We start from the raw sequence: 21452 nt of genomic DNA on the forward strand, positions 1-21452 counted from the left end.
AACTCCAGACCTGTATCCAAAGCCTTGTTCAGATGCCCACCAGCAAAGGGAGTTCAGGTGACATACACATTGGCCAGAGCCTTTTTGGCAGTGGCCCCACAATTGGGCAATGTTAACACACAGCATTAGGCAGGCCCCATCCCAATATATTTTGAAACCCTAATATTTTACCTGGACTTAACGGAAACAGACTACGGCTAAGGGATGAGATGGTGTGGTCTGGTCTCAGTTCATGCTGTATTTTTGATGATTAGACCAGTGTTATTAAATCTAGCATTTAATGCTGGAAAGGACCTTGATTCTTGAAAAGCGGGGCTTATAAATTACAGTGGTACCTCGCAAGACGAATGCCTCGCAAGACGAAAAACTCGCAAGACGAAATAGTTTTTTGTTTTTTGAGTTGCTTCGCAAGACGAATTTCCCTATGGGCTTGCTTCGCAAGACGAAAACATCTTGCGCCTTTTTCTTAAAACCGTCAATGAATTTCCTATGGGAAACCGTGCTTCGCAAGACGAAAAATTCACAAGACGAAAAAACTTGCAGAACGAATTAATTTTGTCTTGCAAGGCACCACTGTAATCCGTTAAAACTGAGCAACCGGAGGAGCCAACACATAAAAAGAAACAAGAATAGATGGGTGAGGCTGATGCGCTCCCCTCTTTACACCAGAGGGCACTGTAATGCCTTCCAGGTGGTGTTGGAACAACAACCTCCAGGGATTGTCTTTGGTCTTTCAAATTTCACCTTGGGCAAGGCCAAAATTCGGCCTGTCCCACCCCCTATCTCTTGCCTTCCATTCTGCTCAATTCACTACGTCACAGGGCCAATGGAAGTTGTAGTCCAACGACATTTCAAAGGCCATTTTCAAGACATTTTCAAAGAACACAGAGAAACCTTCCCCAGCCCTCAAATGTGCTTATTCACATGTAAAGGACAGACCACCGCCTTCTCCAACCACATATTATATGTAAACATGGCGAGACCAGTGGACCTGCTTTTCCACAGGCCAGTTTTGTCGGCTTCGGCCTTCAGAAAAACACAGGCAGGTTTTCAGGTGTGCTTTTATTTTCAGCTCGTGCTGCAAAGTTGGCGAGAGACATCCGGTGCCGTGCAAAATGGTTCGCTGTTGGCACCGTGCTCCTGGATCTCTTTCTCACCTTCGTGGGCCCGTTTCTCATCATGACCTGGAGAGGCAAGAGGCCGTCCTGATGTGTCTGTGGAGGATTATTTGTACGCAGCCTTTGAAAGCCCCCCTCTCTTCTTCAGTTTGACAAAAAGACGAGGAACCAACTGAACGCAGACGCCGCTGATATAAAAACGACACCCTCTCCCCTTGCGCGAGTCTCCTGAGGGTGATTTTCGGTGGCCATTTTGGCTTTCTGTTCGTTAGCCACCGCAGGACGATTTCCTTGTATGTTTCTTATTCCTCTTAATGTACCTGCCTGCCTACTACTTTAGAGCTAAGAAAAACAGACCATGCGATCCAAGGGCAATGGTCCCCCGGCCGACCCTGTGCCTGAGAACAGCTGGTTTATCGCACGACAAGATGCCGATAGTTTCCCCAGTTCTTGTGAACAAATTCCCAAACTTCTTGACGGTAAACTGCCAGGATGATCAAGGCGATGAACAGGGCTATCACCACGAAGCTTTTCAGCATGAAATAATTCTTCTTGGGGGGCCTGGTTTTCAAAAAATGATCCACGCAGTCTGCAAACAAGTACTTTTTGGGGGCATAGCCGAGCTGTTGCCGGGCTTTATCTATTTTGAACGTGTTTGTGTAAGCAATGTTGTACACCTGCGAAGTGAAAGCAAAGGAGTTGGGTTTCCTTTAAAAACTGTTTTGAAACAGCATGAGAGCAAACGACAACGGAGGGTGCCTGGTCTGGGGTGGGCTTCCCAGATTCAGTGCCCTCCAGATGTCGCTGCACCACAATTCCCTTCATCCCATCATCGTTTCCATCGCACATTTAAAATGATGCTTTTCGTAAGAACTTAAGAAGGCACCGGCTGTATCAGGTCAAAGGCTGACCTAGTCTTGGCATCCTGTTCTCACCGTGGGCAACCAGATGCCTATGGGAAGCCCAGAAGCAGGAGCTGAGAACAACAGCCCTCTCCCCACTTGCGACTCCCAGCAGGTGATATTAAGAGGCATCCAATGGAGGCAGGACATAGCCATAGCTGTCAAGCGTCCCTTATTAGGTGGGACAGTTCCTTATTCTAGTGCCATGTCCCACTGCTGTCCCTTATTGACGATGTCTCTTAAATAAGCTACTGAAGGTAATGGGGCCCTTTCTATGTCCAGCTTGCTTTGTCAACGACAAATTGCTGCTGGTTTTTTTGCGTTGAATATATGCTATATGGTAATTTATGGACCTAATAGGTATCTAAAGCCATTTGCACACAACAAAATAGGTATTTCATAAAAGTAATTGTTGATCCCTTATTTTGGCTGCTGGTCCCTTATTTTCGAGGCTGCTGGTCCCTTATTTTCAAATCTGTAAGTCGACAGCTGTGGACATAGCTGTTGTGATATGTAGCCAGTGATAGCTTTCTCACCCACGACTCTGCTGAACCCTCTTTTTGAAAAGCACAGTAGTTTATTTTAGAATTTCTGCCAACATAAACAACAACAAAAATGTATATGGCAGCATGCCAATTCATAATGCCATTAAGAACATCAGACGTATGTCATGCAAGCCAAGAGTAACAACAGAGTAAAGACAAAAGAAAAATTAGAAGGGGAAAGAAGTGTGGCGTAATGGTTAGAATGTTGGGACGTGACCTGGGAGATTTCTCCACCTGTAAAATGGGCTCTTTGTGCGGGACAAAAGCCAGCCAGCCAGATTGCAAAGCTCCCTCTGTACTACAAGGGCTTTTGGTATGTTTTTAAGTTTGTTTTCTTGTGCTTTTCTATTTTGTAATCCGCCCTGGTAATTTGCTTGAAGGGTAGAGTATAAGTTACTACAACAAAGGGCTCAGTCAGTAGACCATGAGACTCTTAATCTCAGTATTGTAGGTTTGAGCCCCACGTTGGGAAAAAGATTCCTGCATTGCAGGGGGTTGGACTAGATGACCCTGATGGTCCCTTCCAACTCTACACTCCTGATTCTATGAAACAAACCCAGCATGTAATAACGTAGGCATGCGTTACCTCATTTCTGGTGACCAAAGGTGTGATTTCAACAATGGGCATTAACAGGTTGTGGAAGTGTTCCATTGCCACAGCTGTACAAAGAAAGAAAAAGCACTTGATAAATACAATGGTCACTTGAAATAGCAGCGCATGCACAAAGCTGTGAGTCAAATGCTTGGGTCTGTCTAGCTCAGTACAGGCAGGTAGCAATGCTCCATTCAGACAGACATATTTCCAATACCTGCCTGCAGATACCAGGGATTGAACCCAGGGACCTTCCGCACACAAATCACACACTCTGCCGCTGAGCCCTGACTGCATTTCTCGAGTCAAACTTTAGCAACTTATTTGTTTATATTGCTAAAAAGAGCTGCAATTAAACTGTTCTCTGGCATCAGGGTTGTTATTTGTCTCCTTAATCAGATTCCCTGTGCCCGCAGCTCCAAAAAGGTTGGGTTAAATTATACATTAATTAAATATGTAATGTAACATTTGGGTTTCAGACAGTTGTCACCATGGGCAGCCGCAATCTGAGCTCAGGACATGCTGTGAAAGGTTGATCCTTCTCTTCACTTGCTGTTGTCCTGATCAAAATTCCTCCCCCCCCCCTCAACACCTGCATAGGAGTGAACAATGCAGTTGTGGCCAGGGGTGTGTGCACGCAGAGAATGCTATTTTTTATAGAACAACATCAGGGTTGAAAAACATTAACCTCTGCCCCCTCAGGTCTCAGTTGAGATGGGCGCCGATATAGTGCAATGGGCTCATTTGCACATAACGCTAAACAGTGGCTGTCGAGCTTCAGAAACTCAGATCTTTTGCGACTAGGAGAAGGATTTCTGCAGAGTTTAGCTTCTGCTTCCAAACACCTCAGTTTAAGCATTATGGTTTACCACAATGGCCGGTTCAACAAGCCAGCTTCTCAAGCCATGGTTTGCTGCAAGATAAAATTCCTGATTCACACCGAGTGCAAACCCAAGGTTTTGTCTGAACTACTGTAAAAACAAGCAAACCCCAAACAACTGTTGAGCAAACAACTGGAAATATTTTACCTGAAAAATAAGCAAAAAGAACAGGAACACGTATCCATGGCTTGCTGCAACCCAATCCTTTAAACTGAAAGAAACATTGAAATACTGAAACCAGACAGCTTTGAATGCAGCTGTTCATTTATCGATCTAGCCATTCCATAACATTTCTGTAGCGTTTGATTGTAGGAAAACCTCAAAGCGGTTTACAAGAAAGATAAGACAATAAAATGCTCACAGATTACAACCATAATTTAAAATACAGAGAAGGTTAAAATCATAGTCAAATTAAGACCAAAACAAATTAAAACTCCTGTTATTGAATTTCTTACCAAAAAAAACTTCTGTGTCTGGAAATTTTCACTAGTAAAATACTCAGCAAAGGTTTGCATTATACATAGTCATCTATGGTTTGTAAGGGGGTCCCCCCCCCATATTCACCTGACCCCCCCCCAACACTATACAGCTGCCTTTATTAATTATTGCATCTCATCAGGCCATATGAGACTCGAGGCAGATTAAAAAAGAAATGGAGAAACTGGAGCCTGCCAGATGATACTGGACTCGAGCTCCCATCCGTCACAACCACCACAGCCAATAAGCTTAAGAGGTTTTAGAGCACAATTGTGTCTATAACAAACAGCTCTTGCACTCACCAGTGGGGTTAACCACTCAATAAGGTTGACCTTCTCGCCATCGTTGATGAAATATGCCTGGCCAGCCTACAAAGAACACAGGGGAAAGAGATCAGAATAGACATGGGGAACTTGTGGCCATACAGACATTGTTGGACATTAAACTCTCCTCGGCCCCAATGGCCAAAGATCATGCAAGGCACACATTGGCAATGAACTTTACTTGTACGCTTTGCCTGCAGCCTTAGGAAGGAAAATAGCCTACCTGGACACCTTTTGTGCTCAACTGAGAACTGTATGATTTCCTGGAAGCTCCGAAGGTTTAGGTGCATTAAATTTATTGCCCAACGAAACGAAACAATAACAAAAACCCTGATGGTTTGATATTTAGCCAAAGTATAAATACAACAATAAACTCAGGCGAAACATATCAAAAACAGATTTCACAGTGCAACGTCATTTCACTGGTGCGATCCAAATGCCTGTGCTTTGCCTGGCGCCAAAATGAGGACCAGGGTGGATCCAGGTGGGCCTCCCTTGGGACAGCATTCCATAAATGGTGGGATGCTACAGAAAGGTCCTGCTCTCTTATCCCCACACTTCAGACCTTCCTTGGAGGTGGGCGACAGAGAGGAATCTCAGATTATGACCTCAGGGTCAGGGAAAGTTCATGGGGGAAATTAGTTATAGCAGTGAGCCATATAGTAAACTTAATATATATATTGGAACATCTGTTTTCTAGGGAGTTGGACACTTCCCAAGATACTATCGCCAATTTTTGCATGACATCAAGGAACAGGTTTTTATCTAGGGAAGCTTTTAATGTTTGACGGACTTTTGTATTTTAATATTTTGTTGGAAGCTGCCCAGAGTAGCTGGGGAAACCCAGCCAGATGGGTGGGGTATAAATAAATCATCATCATCATCATCTTCATCATCTATGTCTGGATACAACTGGAAGCCATTTTGAATCAACATGGTGGACTTGAACCTTTTGGCGCTGCACTGATGTTAACCACTGATTTCAAAACCACACTGGTGTTTTTGTGGGTTTCTTAGCATTAGCGAGCAACGCCTGCCGAAAAGCTGCTTAGTAAATCAATTATCCCGAAAATGCCACAGCCCTCCAGGTGCCTCACGCCAAGGAAATGCTCTGCACATCCCCAGAATGTTCAGCGCCTGAAAAACTGGAGCACGTGTAACGATATACTCACAGCTATATAGTTCTTCTCAGGCGTGAGAGCGTCCATGGCGAGGATATGAGCTTGCACGAGATTCTTGACATGAACCCAGTTCATCCGGGTCTCTGGTCCCCCAAATGTGAAGACAAACATCCCTCTTTGAATATTCAACTGTTGGGAGGTACGATTGAAGCATAACATTGCCAGTTACAACAAGGGGCAAACTAGATATGATGCAGAATTGTCAGTGGCTCTCCTGAGCTGAAGAACAGGAGACTTAAAGCAAGCCCTATTCAGGTACAGTGGTACCTCAGGTTAAGTACTTAATTCGTTCCGGAGGTCCTTACTTAACCTAAAACTGCTCTCAACCTGAAGCACCACTTTAGCTAATGGGGCCTCCTGCTGCTGCTGTGCTGCCGGAGCACAATTTCTGTTCTCATCCTGAAGCAAAGTTCTTAACCTGAAGCACTATTTCTGGGCTAGCGGAGTCTGTAACCTGAAGCGTATGTAACCTGAAGCATATGTAACCCGAGGTACCACTGTATACCAAGCAGAGTAAACCCAGGGCATGCCTTTGCTTTTCTCAATGTGCCAACCCTTCTTGTGTTCGAAGAGAGCTTATCATTGCCCCCCCCCCATCTTCTTGCCACCAAGCCAAACATATCCAGCTGTTTCAACCTTTCCTTGCGTGGCTTGTTTTCTCTGGTACCTAACTGTAACTGGTCTCATCCCATGGTGGTATTATTATTAATTGAATTTATATACAGCCCTATACCCGGGGGCCTCAGGGCAGTTCACAGAATAAAATCAAGATATAAAAACACAAAATACCTAATAAAAATAAAAGCAACAACCCAATATCCCCTCCCCCCCAAAACCCCCCACATTTTAAAAGGGCATAGGATGTAAATTGGATCAACCAAAGGCCTGGTTAAAAAGGAACGTTTTTCCCTGGCGCCTAAAGGTGTACAATGAAGGCGCCAGGCGAACTTCCCTGGGGAGAGCATTCCACAGATGGGGAGCCACTGCAGAGAAGGCCCCGTTCTCATGTTGACACCCTCCGGACCTCTTGAGGAGGAGGCACACGAAGGAGGGCCTCAGAAGATGACCTCGGGGTCCGGGTAGGTTCATATGGTAGTGTTTCCCCCCACATTCACAGAGGAGTGTTCTGAGCAAGTCACAATACGTACGGCCATCCGGGGGAAATGCCTTTGTTCTTCCGGCCCATAGATGCCAGGCGGTCGAAGAGCACAGGTGTGCAGCTTGCCACCTCCTAGGAAACAGGACAAGAAGCAGTTGGCTGATTCCGAACACGTCAATTGAAGAAACCGCCATGTTTAGGGCTGATACTGGACCACATGGGACAAGAGAGGCCAGAGGTTTCAGCATCTCCCGGCTCCTCCTCCTACCTGCTTCTAGGCTCCTCTGATAGCTTTGGAGTCTTAAAGGGGCAACCTTCTATCCTGAAGGTGAGCATCCCTCTCTGTGCTGCTGGACCAGTGAGGTGCAATGGGAGGCACTGGCTTCTTCAGGTTTAAGGGCAGGTGTCCACGGAGGTCCTGGTTCTGAGCTTACAGGCCTTGGTGGTATGGGAGTGTCCTCTGAGGACTCCTGCCTGCCAACCCCAGGCTCTGCGGTCTCTCAGTCTCCAAGAGCAGGGCCAGAGCTGTGAACCTGGAACAACTTCATAGCTGGAGCCTCTTGAGTCTGAACCTTAATCGCTGCTTGACCCTGGGGGTCACGAAAGATACAATAAAATCATTCCTCCCCAAGGTTGCCACAGGCTAAGATCACAGAAAAGTACCTGGTAAGGACACTCCGTCTGCTCCTAGAACCATCTGTTCTGCAATTGATTTGGTTCTGGAATACTCGTTCATTTGCTAAAAAGAAATCAAATTAATTAGTTGGGATTATTTAGCAAATACCAAAGCACGTAAGCCAACAGCTCTGCTTGAACAAATAATACGTTTTTCTCCCACTCAGTCAGTCACCATCTACATCCCCGGTGCCAAAGAACAGCCCATATAATGAGATTTTAATCACAGCTCCAAGTCTTACCATGGGGTTATGGGTAAATCCCCAGCAGAGGGTCTTCCAGAATTGCAGGAGGACCACACAGAACACCTCTATGTGCCAACTTAGACGATGGATGGAAGGGGTTTATTTCTGGCTGGCCTGAATCTGGGGGACACTTTCTCCCTTAGGATTTAACTAAGACTGTAATAACATTTTTTTTAAAGAGTGAAAATAATGCGGGGAGGGGGGCAGTCTGCCCTACAGGAGTATGGGGCACCAGTAGGGAAAGTGATGTCGTGTCAGTGGCGAAGTGTGGGTTGTCAGCACCCGGGGCAAGGCAAGTAATTTGCGCCCCCTAACCCGTGGATTTGCGCCCCCTAACCCTAACCCCCAGATGTTGCGCCCGGTGCGGCCAGCCCCCCTGCACCCCCCACGCTACGCCACTGTGTCGTGTGAAAAGAATTCCACGTATCTTACTCCTAACAGACCTGTGAGAAGATGTGATTCAGTTTCCCCAAAGCCTGGGGTGTAACAGGGATCATACGGAGAGAAAAACAGGGCTGTTCTTAATCCCAGCGTGCCCCAGGGTCTCTAGTGGTAACCTAAGTCTACATATGAAGTAGCAGGAGCAAGAGCTGGTGGCAGTGTTGTAGCACAGGGGTGGTTGCCCTGGGTGCAAAATTGCTTCCCTGGACACTTTCAACACCCAGTGCTGCCTCAATCCAGCCGCATGCTCCTATCACTGGGCTCCATTGAAAACAGCTTCTCCATGCAAACTGGGAAGCAACCTCTCCAGACAATGGAAGAGCTCTTTTTCCTTATCTCTGTGGCTGCAATCTCTTGGGTGATTGCGGACGCTTTTAAGCAGCTGGATGCGCAAGCATCCATTTCCCTCCCATCCAACCAACCCCTCAACGTGTCCCTGGCCACTGGCAACCCATCATACACCACTGGCTGGTGGGGAAGAGAGGAGGAGGAGGAGGAGGAGGAAAAAGAGGCAAGTGCCCACTAGGACCGGTAGGACAGAAGGCAAGGAGACTAGCAGTAGCCAAACCCAACGACAGACAGGCAGGGGCACACCATGACTGGTTCTAAGACCTTCTGGATCAGGCCAAGGGCCCATCTAGTCCAGCATCCTGTTCTCACGGTGGCCAACCAGATGTTTGTGGGAAACCTACAAGCAGGACCCAAGCACAAGAGCCCTCCCCTCCTGTGGTTTCCAGCAAATGGTATTCAGAAGCATCCCTGCCTCTGACTGTGGAGGCAGAGCAGAGCCATTATGGCTAGTAGTCCTTGATAGCCTGGTCCTCTGGGAATTTGTCTATGTGCTGGGCCCGGTGGTAACCTATGAAACGCGGTCCAGGTCCGGTCCAGAATCCGAAGGTTCCACTGGGAGTCAGTCTGACAGGGCCAAGGCAGGACACAAGGCAGAAAACCAGGCAAGGACAGGTACAGGGTCTCTGGCAGGATCTAGCATACAGCAATATTTCTCCCACAACCTGGGGCTGGGTCCGACAGCCTTTTATCTTTGTCAGGGTAGCGGCCGGTCCTGATCCCCCGGCGACTCATCTCCCTGTTTCGCCCGAAGGTGAGCACTCCTCCTGCGAGTACTCAGGTCTCTCCTTCTCTCAGACCTGAGTCTCTGCAGCTCAGGAGACGTCGGTGGGTTACTAGACCCAGAGGCCGCCTCAGCCTCCCCTGACCCAACTGGTAGTGGAGCAGCTGTAGGTGATGGCCCAGCTGAAGGCAACGAGGTAATCCCCGCATCTGGAGCCAGGGCAGGCTCAGGCCCCTGACTCAGCCCAGCTGGTGTTTGTTGCAGGGGAAACTGTGCAGACTGGGACTCTTCAGGATCAGGCCCCAGACTTGGTTCAGATGATGCCTGAGGCAAAGGATCCGGTGCAGACTGAGTCTCCTCTGGTTCGGAGCCCAAGCCCCAGGCCAGTCTAATCCTCTTTTAAAGCCACCCAGGTTAGTGGCCATCACAGCCCCTAAAGTACCACAATTTATCTATGAGCTTCTAAGCAAGATGGCAGGGAGGGGGGGGAGACCAAGGGCTAACAGACCAGCCTCAGCCAGTTCTTCGGATCCACCCCTACACTTTGGATCCAAAGCAACAGGCTGAAAAAATACACACGTACTTTCCCTTGTGTTGTGGGGAGGTCATTAAAAACAACCCGGCCCTCCTCTCTCTTGCCCCCCACATCCCTCGGTTGCAGCCAAATGCTAAAAAGGGGAGCAGCCCCAATACCTCTGCTAAAGGAAAATAAGGCACACTCTGTTCGTCAACGTCAATAAGGGTTTGCCCGCCAAACACCACGTTGATGCTGCTTGTGTAGACCAGCCTGGGGACGCTTCGTCGCTTGCAGACTGCAGAGACATAGGAATCACAAAGCACTTCGTTGAGGGAAGGAGGCAAATGGAAATCTGCTTTCCTGAGGGAAAGGGCTGGTATCTCAGGATGGCTGCGAGCAACAGCAGCCAACAAATGATTCTGCCCGGGTCACATTACAGCATCCTACAGCCCTAGGAGCCTTCAAAAGGGAGCTCTTTCTAGAGAAAGAACTGGGGGGGGGGGAGACTCTGGCCTTGCTATCAGGGGGTGATTGGTTTTGCTCCACCCTCCAGCCCTAGGAGCCTGCAGAAGGGAATTGCTTGATGAATACTTTAGCCTGAACTATTAGTAAGCTGTATACTTACTTCTTAAATGTTTATCCTTGCTAAATTAATTATTAATTGTTGATTCTTGGTTTTTTTTTTTGCATTATGTTGCAGTGATGTTATTTGTCTTATTGTGTTCTTTGTCCAGGGCAGCTGTCTACCAGCTCCATCTGGTACGCAGGCTGAGACCGTACCTGCCTGCACACTGTCTTGCCACAGTAGTACATGCTCTAGTTAGCTCCCACTTGGACTACTGCAATGCGCTCTACGTGGGGCTACCTTCGAAGGTGACTCAGAAACCACAACTAAGACAAAATGAAGCTGCCAGACTGATGACTGGGAGCAGTCGCCAGGATCCTATGACACCAGTCCTGAAGGATCTATATTAGTTCCCAGTACTTTTCTCAGCACAATTCAAAGTGTTGGTGCTGAGCTTGAAAGCCCTAAACGACCTCAGTCCTGTATACCTGAAGGAGCGTCTCCACCCCAATCGTTCTGCCCAGACACTGAGGTCCAGCTCCGAGGGCCTTCTGGCGGTTCCCTCACTGCGAGAAGTGAGGTTACAGGGAACCAGGCAGAGGGCCTTCTCGGCAGTGGCACCTGCCCTGCAGAACGCCCTCCCATCAGATGTCAAGGAAATAAACAACTATCTGACTTTTAGAAGACATCTGAAGGCAGCCCTGTATAGGGAAGTTCTGAATGTCTTATGTCCTACTGTGTTTTAATGTGTTGGAAGCTGCCCAGAGTGGCTGGGGCAACCCAGTCAGATGGACAGCATATAAATAATAAATTACTATTATTATTCTTTATCGTATTTAGACTGGCTTTTGTGCGAACTGCTTTTGAGCACAGATTTATTTGTGGGAGATGTAAACAAGCCGACCATCGACGATCCTCAGCCCGGGCTCATCCAAAACAAAGCACTGAGGTTTTACGCACCTTCAATGACGACACTGGTTCCTCCGACATTGACAGACCGAATATGTCTCTTGTGCAACTAGGAAAAGCAGGAAGAGGTTTAATGTTGCACCAGCTGCTGCAATCAAAGCAAAATGAATTGCTTTAGCTTGTTTTGGTCTCTGGAGAATTGGCCTGGCTTGCTCCCTAGGCGGCAAGAAGGCCAGCCTGTAAAAGTTGAATTTCGTAAAGAAAAAAAAAATCATCTGAAAAAAGCAGTCAAGAAGGGCTATTGCTCAGAGGCTGTGTACCTGCCGAAGGTCCCTGTTACAATCCCCGGCATCTTGAGTTAGAAGGTTCAGACCACAAGTGATGGGAAAGAGTCTTTGCCCAAGACCCTGGAGAACCGCTAGTTAATCCAGCACAGGGAACCTTTTATAGTCCTCCAGAGGTCACATGTTTCTAGGTGGGGCCAAAAGTGGATGTGGAATAAAGGTAAAGGTAAAGGTACCCCTGCCCGTACGAGCCAGTCTTGACAGACTCTAGGGTTGTGCGCCCATCTCACTTAAGAGGCCGGGGGCCAGCACTGTCCGGAGACACTTCCGGGTCACGTGGCCAGCGTGACAAAGCCGCATCTGGCGAGCCAGAGCCGCACACGGAAATGCCGTTTACCTTCCCGCTGGTAAGCGGTCCCTATTTATCTACTTGCACCCGGGGGTGCTTTCGAACTGCTAGGTTGGCAGGCGCTGGGACCGAGCAACGGGAGCGCACCCCGTTGCGGGGATTCGAACCGCCGACCTTTCGATCGGCAAGCCCTAGGCGCTGAGGCTTTTACCCACAGCGCCACCCGCATCCCTTAAAGGATGCATCTTGGCAGCGGTGGGATTCGAACCCACGCCATCGAAATGACTGGAGCCTAAATCCAGCGCCTTAGACCACTCGGCCACGCTACCATCCTGTGGATGTGGAATAGCAAATGATAATTTACTTATGCACCCCTCTCAGTACATTGTTTACTGAAAATAAAACATTTCTCTTCTTAAAAAATATACATATTCTTTCTGTTGCCTTTGCTTAAGAGAATGTCTGTGATCTAATTCAGCATCACTCAGGCATCTTTTTTCAAAGCATCATAGAATTGGAAGGGACCATGATGGTGTCAGGGTCTGGCCGGATGAGGAAGAGTGTTGGGCGCCGCCTATCCAAGAGACCCCTCCAGGGAGGACACAGAAGATGACAACTTAGTGGTGGTGGGACACAGGGGGCCAATGTGCAGGAGTGTCAAGCTGGGAGATGCTAGATGCAGGAGGGCTGAGTGATCGGTGGGCGGGGGGGGTGGGGTCAGGAGATGGAAGGTCTTCCAAGACAGCGCTAGGTGCTGAGAGTCTCAGCGTGAGTGCAGACTCAGAGACAGAAGAGTCCAAGGCTGCCTCTGCTGCCAAGAAACTGGCTCTCCTCCCCAGATTCCCCACTTGAGGAGAGTCCTGCACACTGCTCAGCAACGGGCCAGACAGGCCTAGAGGAGGAGCCTGCCCCCTTGCCGCATTTTACATCTGCTTGGGCCGGATCTGGAAGAGTTTGGATTTGATATCCCGCTTTATCACTACCCTAGGGAGTCTCAAAGAGGCTAACAATCTCCTTTCCCTTCCTCCCCCACAACGAACACTCTGTGAGGTGAGTGGGGCTGAGAGACTTCAAAGAAGTGTGACTGGCCCAAGGTCACCCAGCAGCTGCATGTGGGGGAGCGGAGACACGAACCCGGTTCACCAGATTACGAGTCCACCGCTCTTAACCACTACACCACACTGGCTCTCCAGTGAGAGGAGTGAGAGGGGAAGAAGCTAGGTGAGACAAGCCAGAGGAACGCTGCTGTGTTGCTTCCTTCCTGTGAATTAAAAGCTAATTGCATTCTGTGTCTCAAGTTCTTTCCTGACTTGTGGATGACCTGTGCTTGCCTGACAGCTCCTTGACAGAGGGTCAGCTAGTCCAACCCCCTGCCGTGCAGGATTCTTTTGCCAAATGTGGGGATTGGACCCACGACCCTGAAATGCTCTACGGACTGAGCTATACCAGACTGTCTGTATCCACTCAGGGCTTCTTTGCCTGAGAGTCTAGTGTGTTTTATTTTCCTTTCTGAAAGAGGCGGGCCCTGGGAAAAAAACTACCAACAGATCTCCGTTTGATTTAGGACAGCGGGAAATTTTCTGAAAATCTGTTCAACACAATCTGGAAAAGACACATGAAAGGGGTTGATTCCTTGCAGAAACTCAAGACGAAGAGAAGCCGACTTACTTGTTCTAATCCTGTCATTCCGTACGCGGCTGCATGAATGACACAGTCTGCCCCTTCGCAGGCTGCATAAAGCGGGTCATAGTGCCTCACGTCTGCCTAGAACACAGAGATCACATACTCCTGAGTGGGGGCTGGGGGGGGGGTCAGCAATGTTTTTTCCCCAGGCAACAGACAACAAAGGATGCTGAGAAGCCAAGATACACACTCTAAGGCCACCAGCAACAAGGAAGAGAGGGCAAGGACCCAGTTCTTTGATCATGCAGATCTTCTCTGTCATTGCAAAGGGTCACGAGACATACTGTGCAAATCATGCCGTCATAAGAGTTGGAGGAGGCCTCACACACCATCCATCCCTCTGATGGAAGGACTGCAAAGCAAATCCAACGAGTGTCTATGCAGAAAGTCCACACTGGAGAACTCTGGATTTGCACTTGCCTGTCTCATTAATATAGGGATAGCCACAGGTTGTCCTTCCCATCCCATAGTGTTGTCCTGGAACTTCCACCCTTTAAATGAGGGTTTTCCTGGTCCTTGGAAAGTTCAAAACAGGCAGGATTGGACCCCCCCGATCTTGCAGAGATCATAGTCACCTACCCCAACCAACTCCCATTGCAGCAGGTGCCACTGATCACTGGTGCTTGCAAACCCTTCCCCCACAACCACACTTTACCTGCCTTACACCTGACAGCAGATAAGAATCTCTCTCTACATGATGTGTTGCTTATGGAAAAGAAGAGTGGGGTGTTCCGATCATCATAATAAATGATAAATACCTGTACGAGTACTACTCCTTTTGGAATTTCCCAGATGGGTTGGTTAATGTCATAGAGAATCACACTGGTTCCTGATTTGGCAAGGGCGCGGCCAAGGCTAAAGCCAAAATAGCCAGCACCTCCTGTAATCACTGTCTTGTTGCTCACTTTCTTCAGCCCTCGGTTACCGGTGTCAAGTTTCTGTTCAGCAGGCTGGGCATCTTGTTTAGAGGATTTGGGGGTTTTTCGGTCTTTCTGCTGAGATTTCTCCATTGCGCACTAACGGGGTGCTCAGGGATCCACCGGATCTGGTATTACAAAACTCCACCAAGGTAGGAGCAACAGTATCTCCTTCTCATAACCTGTTGAAAGAGCACAAAGACCAATTTTGTTGCTGCTGTTGCTACAGGAATAACAGCGCCATTGGTAGAGCATGAGACTCTTAATCACAGCGCCACGGGTTTAAGATCCTTCCCAGGTTGGACTAGATGATCCTCATGGTCCCTTGCAACTCAACAATTCTTATTTAAGGAAATATATATCTATATCTATATCTATATCTACTATATCATCTATATCTATATCTATATCTATATATATCCTCTGTAAGGTAAAGGTAAAGGGACCCCTGACCATTAGGTCCAGTTGTGGCTGACTCTGGGGTTGCGGTGCTCATCTCGCTTTATTGGCCGAGGGAGCCGGCATACAGCATCCGGGTCATGTGGCCAGCATTACTAAGCCATTTCTGGCAAACCAAAGCAGCACATGGAAATGCCGTTTACCTTCCCGCTGGAGAGGTACCTATTGATCTACTTGCACTTTGACGTGCTTTCGAACTGCTAGGTTGGCAGGAGCAGGGACTGAGCAACGGGAGCTCACCCCGTCGCGGGGATTCGAACCGCCGACCTTCTGATCAGCAAGTCCTAGTCTCTGTGGTTTAACCCACAGTGCCACCCGTGTCCCTATATCCTCTGTACCTATGCAATAATCAATAAACACACAAGACGTAACCAGCTGTACTTTTGAATAAGATATACTATTCATTGTATCAAATTGTAGATTTCAACAGAAGTCTCATAAAGTTCAACGAAAAAAGCAGAAGACCCAGTGGATCAGTTCATTCTCTAGTCAGTTCATGAATAAGGTCCATATATGTAGTTGTTTTGCCTCAGTGTCTATGGCCTCGCCCCATGCCTTTTTATCACACATTCATGATCATTTGTGTTCACAGTGCTATTAACGGAGGCCATACACACTTCTGTTTTTGATACAATCCACACTTGCAAAAAGTTTGGGGTGGCCATACTGCTTCATTTCCAACCAGAGACAAAGGTTTAAAGGTTTGAACATTTGCAAGAAGCAAAGGCTTAAAGCCCCTCTGCGCCCCCACCCCCCGCCCAGCAGCAGGGTCCCAACGCAGATCAGGGCTCCCTTGCCTGCAATTTACTTCAAAAAGTCACTATCTCAAGTGCTAATTGTGTAAACGCTGTGCCATCCAGTTAGGTGTTTGAAATGAGTTCCTACATGGGACAGGTCTCTTTTTTAGAATGCGTTCAATCTGGCAAGATCTAGATAAAATCAATTTTTGGTGTTTTCTGCAACATGTTCTTCACATAGTAAAATGAAGCACTGATGGTGGAATTATTCTGTTTACGTTCGCTCTGTGACGCTTCCGCAATGCTAGTATGTTATCGCTGTATGGGTGGGGTCATATGTGACCATCCCAAAAGTATTAGGAACCCAAATAATCATGAATGAGCACTAAAAATGATGCTTGAAAGGGCATAGAAGGAACCCATAGCCTAGTTCATTCGTTATGTAGCTGCTTCTCAGTCACGCCACCCATTGCCACCCTGGTAAGGGAGTGAAGGAGCAACAATGATCTCTCAGCCTCTCCAACCTTGCAGGGTTGTCGCAAGGATAAAAAGGAAGTAAGCATATATACCCCCTTGTGGTCTTGGGTGGAAATCATTGTATGAAATAAACAAAATATATCAGCTGTGGGGCTGTATTTTGCTTTCATTTTACTTAATGGGAAGAGGGCGGGTTGGTGAACGGTAGTCATTACTAACCCCCAACGTGGCTGGGTTTTTTATGAAAACCACACAGAGGTTTTCTTACAATCAAGCGATATGTAAATTTTGTTATGAATAAATAAATCTCTCTTAGTCACCCCAAGGTAATAACAACCGCTTCTTATACTCCTGGGACCATAGACCAAAGTGGTCACGAGCATCTTCCCATGGAGAATCTGGTGTAAAAGGTAGCCAATCGTATTATATATGCAAATAAGTCTCTTCTTCCCATAGGCTGCTGCAACAGAGAACTGCTTTTGCATCAAGTTGCTTCAGAATGTTACAGTTTAAAAGGAGACAGTTGGTGCAGTTAAATAGAATTCTACCTCACGCCTCTTGTGGGGATAATACAGCAGTGGCCAGGTGTGCTTACATGGAAGTAAATTCCACTGAAATCTGTGGGACTTACTTTGGAGTAACCAGGCCTTGGCTTGGAGTGCAAACAATAAAAATGCAAAGCTGCTCATTGGCACACAGGGATTGTTTGGGTTCCAGTATTTGGGAAATTCATCTTTGAAGTTTGGCTGTGATTTTTGGATAAATCTGAATACTTCAGATACAAAGGGCACAGCCTTCCGTCTGCATTTATTATTGCATTACAAGCACACTTTTTTTCAAACTTTGCTGCATGTTTCTTTTCGGCACTCATGACATAAGAAACGGAGAAGAATAGAATTGTAGAGTTGGAAGTGATAAAGAGGGTCATCTAGTCCAACCCCCTACAACGCTGGAATCTTCTGCCCGGGGCTCAAACCCACGACCCTGACATTAAGAGTCTCATGGTCCACCAACTGAGCTATTTAAAATATCTGAAGATATTGTTGGGGGACAGCCACCTGCACTGCTAACTTTTGCTGCATCCCTGTTATAAGCCAATTATTTATTTACCTGAAGGAAAAACATAATCTCTGCCTTCCAGGCTGCCCCCCCCCCCGCTGTGTTTGGATGAAGCATGTTGTTGACAAAACCATTTCACCATTCTGCTATAAAAAGCAAATATCTTTGCCACAGTAAGTGAAAGAGGTCCACAGGATTTCCCTCATTCAGAAAAGGAAAATACCTGTGGTTTCCTTGCACAAACCCCCAGATATAATCATATCTAGACAGGCAGATGTGTGCGAGATACTTTTAATATCAATTTATTACCCTGGTTGTACGCTAACTCATAGCTTTGCCAAAACGCCACTTCAATAAAATAAAATAGAAACCTTCTAACAGTGCAGTGCTAAGCACAGTTACTCAGGTGTAGGACTCACCCAGTTCAGTGACATCTACTCCCAGGTAAACTGTGCATTTATGCCCCAAAATTAAATTTTAGTTTTGGAAGTGAGGGAATGACAGCATGTGGTGACACCAATTATACTTATTTCTGTGCAGGAATAGTAAGAAATAATGAATAATCACAGGGTGTTCGGAGGAGAGAATGGGGTTTGCTGGGATAATAAACCATCCACACAATTATTATAGAGATCCCAAGCAGGGTAGTCCCTCCGTACACGTTTTATTTCCTTTTGCAAACGTTATTTCGTTTTCACTCAACCAAACCTCTGTTTTAGAAGGCCTGGAGATGTACACCTTTGGGTGAGATTCAGTACTCCTTGCTCGCCCACCTCTCGCTTCCTGAGCGATGCAATGGGCGAGAAAAGGAGATCCATGAGTTGTGCCTCCGACTAAGCTTCTTACTCAAGAGTAGACCCATTGAAAGCCCTGGCCCCTCACGCCCAGCTTCCGCCCATTGACTTCAGTGGGTCTACTCCTGAGTATGGACTTAGTTGGGAAGATCTAGCGCGTGAAGCCCTAGTAACCATAAGAAGGTCTCCTGCAATAATAATATTACCCTGGGAACGGGCCCTTGGCAGGAGAGATTTCCTGGGTGTGGGGCAAATCCTGGCTCTTTCCGCCCCAAACGGCAGGAGGTGGCTCCTTTTCCTCTCCCTCACGGTTGACCAGGAGACACCCCCAGCTAGGCATAGTCCCCAGTCGGGCAGGCTTACATCTTCAATTCATCCATCCTAAGAGGAAGAAAAGCCACTGCGGAGGAGCCCGGCTTGGTGTTGGCGGTACTGTACTTCCAGCGGGGAGGAGAACCGTAAATATTAAAGGCGCAGCGCACGCACAGGAGAGTTCTGTTATCTCCGGATGGGGGTGGCGCTACAGTGCAATCCGACGCCCCCGTGCGATCCTATATATCGGGGTGGCCAACTCCCAAGAGACTGCGATCTACTCACAAAGTTAAAAACTGGCAATGATCTGCCCCCTTTTTTTGGGTTCAGGTCAAAGTTGTTGAGCTCTTTTTTAGGAAGGAAAGCTCTGTTTTTGGGGGTGGGGGGTGGGTTGAGCTTTTTTTAGGAAGAAAAGCCCCGTTTTTTAGGAGTTCAGGTCAAAGTTTTTTTTAGGGAGGAGGAAAGCCCCGTTTTATGGGGGCGCAAGGCAATAATGTTGAGCTTTTCATAGAGCAGACAGAGTTGTTGAGCTTCTTTGGGGGGAGTCAGTGACCGGTGATCTACCACAGATGTCCAAGAAAGTGCAGAGTAATGAGAGCAGACCAGAGGTGCGCAGATGCAACATGAGACTGCTTAGGAAACATCTGGGAGAGGAGTGTTAGCGAGGGTGGGAGGCAGAGAACTTCAGTCCATAGGGGCAGGAGCTGCTGGGAAGGGTTGCTGAGTTGTATTGAAATTGAAATACTTTATTGTCTCTTGTACAACTTGTATGCAGCGAGATTACACAAGCACCCCCCACTCAGCTCTCTTAGTCTTAATTCCCCTCGTTTACTGACGCACACCCACCAAACCCGAAAGTCAGTTGCCCTGTTGTTATCCTTTCATTCAGCAGCCTAACGGCCCATGGATAGAAGCTGTTCTTTACCCTGTTGGTGCGACTAATCATGCTTCTATATCTTCTGACCGAGGGCAGGAGATCCAGAAAGTGCCGGCCACGGTGTGAATCATCCCTGAGAATTTTCCTCACGCTCCTGAGGCAACGTTCTTCCGTATTTCATCCAGTGGATTCACGGGACAGCCCATAATATCTTGTGTTGTATTCACCACCCTCTGTAGGCACTTCCTGTCAGTTGATGTCAAACCAGCGTACCACACCGTGATGCAGTATGAAAGGACACTTTCTATTGTGGACCGGTAGAAGGAGATAATCAAATGTTGATTGACATCGTTCTTTCACAATACTCTGAGGAGATGGAGTCTCTGTTGGGCTTTCCTAACCACCTGGGTTGTATTGATTTTCCAAGTAAGGTCTTGTACAGTAAGCCATTTCTTTGAATAAAGAGTTAACTTCACTGACAAGGGAGCTCTGCTTCTTTCGTGTGTCTGACTCTGGCCCTGACACCTGCTAGTTTTTAAAGTGCCACAATGGAACTATCCTCTACGTGTGTTTGAGACTAACTGTGCGATACCAAAACATGTCTACTCAGAAGTAAATCCTACCGGTTCCAATGAAGATTGCAGCCAAACGCAATTCACTCCTCGAACATGTATTCTTGTGTGTAGTGCAGTTGGAACAAATTAACAAAACAGTTGGGCCAAAATGGATGGAACGGTGACTGCGAATCTCACCTCTAGGCCAGTTTCTGTAGACACTACACACACCCCCTCCGTCCTGCGTCTACGCAAGCAAGAGGCATGATCAGAGTGCAAGGACACACTCCCGCCAGAACTACAACCACAACAAAAACCACTCTGTGGAAGTGGGAAGCAGGCCTGGTAAACAGGCACAGCTGGGGGAAATCCATAGGACCAAATAGAAAGGCCAGGGGGTTCACATTTGGCCCTCAGGTCTGAAATTCCCCCTTCCAGAGAAGACAGTAAGGGCAATTCAGTCATATCTTGGGTTACAGATGCTTCAGGTTGCGTTTTTTCAGGTTACGGACCGCCGAAACCCAGAAGTATCAGAACGGGTTACTTCTGGGTTTCGGCAGTCGCGCATGCGCAGAAGTGCTAAATCGCGCTTTGCACATGCCCAAAAGCACCAAATCACAACCTGTGCATGTACAGATGTGCCACTGCGGGTTGTGAATGCTGTGGGTTGCGAACTTGCATCCTGCACAGATCACATTCACAACCTGAGCGTCCACTGTATGAGAGCCAAACTAAATTTGGCATATTGCACTGCTGGTAGGGAGAGGGTCAAGCCAGACTGGGACATGTCACGGAGGGGTGACTTAACCCTCCCCTCCTCACCAACATGGTCCTGCTTGTGGTCCTCTACAGCGCAGCATCTTTTTGTAAAATAAAATTTTAAAAAGCAAGGGGGGAAATAGCGACACAAACAACATGACGAACATCGCAGCTAGTTTGTCCCCCTTGTTTCCCAGAGAGGAAACGGGCTGCCACATATGATAACAAACAAGCAGTTCTTTGCACCACGGCTTTTTCTCTAGGTTTTCCCGCTCTGCCCTGTAAGCAGGAACGAGGCCGACTTCTTGTAAGTGACTTTGGAAGCCGGAATCACATCATATTTCTGACTGGCTTTTTTCTTTGCTGCCTGCTTGACTGGGTGAATTTCAGCCGCAGGAGTTTCCATCCCCTCTGGGGGGGCTGCCTCAATGCTCTGGGGGTTTCAGTTGACCATTTATAGAGCACTGGCTTCCCTGACACGGTTGGTTGCCTTCCTCGGTTGAGTCAGAAAACTGCTGGGTCTTCTCTCTCCTGCGGAGGCCTCGGGCCTTCATGGCTGACAGAAGCGCTTTGGCGCCTGCGAACCAATTCCCATGATGCAGTGTTGCATCATGGTTTTCTTCCTCCTTGGTGACTGCCAAAAGTGTTG

The 21452-nt window shown here is 47.6% G+C and overlaps 1 protein-coding gene across 3 annotated transcripts; it reads right to left on the reverse strand.

The window, feature by feature from the left end:
- Positions 1 to 1045: 1045 nt before the first annotated feature.
- Positions 1046 to 18790, reverse strand: SDR42E2 (short chain dehydrogenase/reductase family 42E, member 2). Of its 3 annotated transcripts, none has more exons than XM_083413648.1 (12): positions 18665 to 18790; positions 14617 to 14957; positions 13844 to 13939; positions 11594 to 11651; positions 10245 to 10363; positions 7782 to 7857; positions 7168 to 7250; positions 6011 to 6148; positions 4818 to 4883; positions 4186 to 4249; positions 3152 to 3225; positions 1046 to 1795 (listed from the first exon to the last, which is right to left on the reverse strand). In XM_083413648.1, exons 2-12 carry the CDS (start codon positions 14866 to 14868, stop codon positions 1532 to 1534), a joined length of 1290 nt encoding a protein of 429 aa, XP_083269774.1. In that variant the 5' UTR covers positions 14869 to 14957; positions 18665 to 18790; the 3' UTR covers positions 1046 to 1531. The 3 variants fall into 3 exon arrangements, with proteins under 3 accessions (XP_083269774.1, XP_083269773.1, XP_083269775.1); XM_083413647.1 differs by having other exon boundaries at positions 18508 to 18757; XM_083413649.1 differs by lacking the exon at positions 18665 to 18790 and adding an exon at positions 16769 to 16860.
- Between the last annotated feature and the right edge of the window lie 2662 nt (positions 18791 to 21452).

Source organism: Podarcis tiliguerta (genome assembly GCF_965153285.1).
Source record: "Podarcis tiliguerta genome assembly, chromosome: 14".
Taxonomy (NCBI): Eukaryota; Metazoa; Chordata; class Lepidosauria; order Squamata; family Lacertidae; genus Podarcis; species Podarcis tiliguerta.

Coding starts and splice junctions, on each gene's coding strand:
- SDR42E2 (XM_083413648.1), bottom strand. CDS start 14,868: ATGGAGAAATCTCAGCAGAAAGACCGAAAAACCCCCAAATCCTCTAAA. Junction 6,149..7,167: donor GGCATTTCCCCCGGATGGCC/GTACGTATTGTG, acceptor ACCTCCCAACAG/TTGAATATTCAAAGAGGGAT. Junction 3,226..4,185: donor TCTTTTTGCTTATTTTTCAG/GTAAAATATTTC, acceptor TTCTTTGTACAG/CTGTGGCAATGGAACACTTC.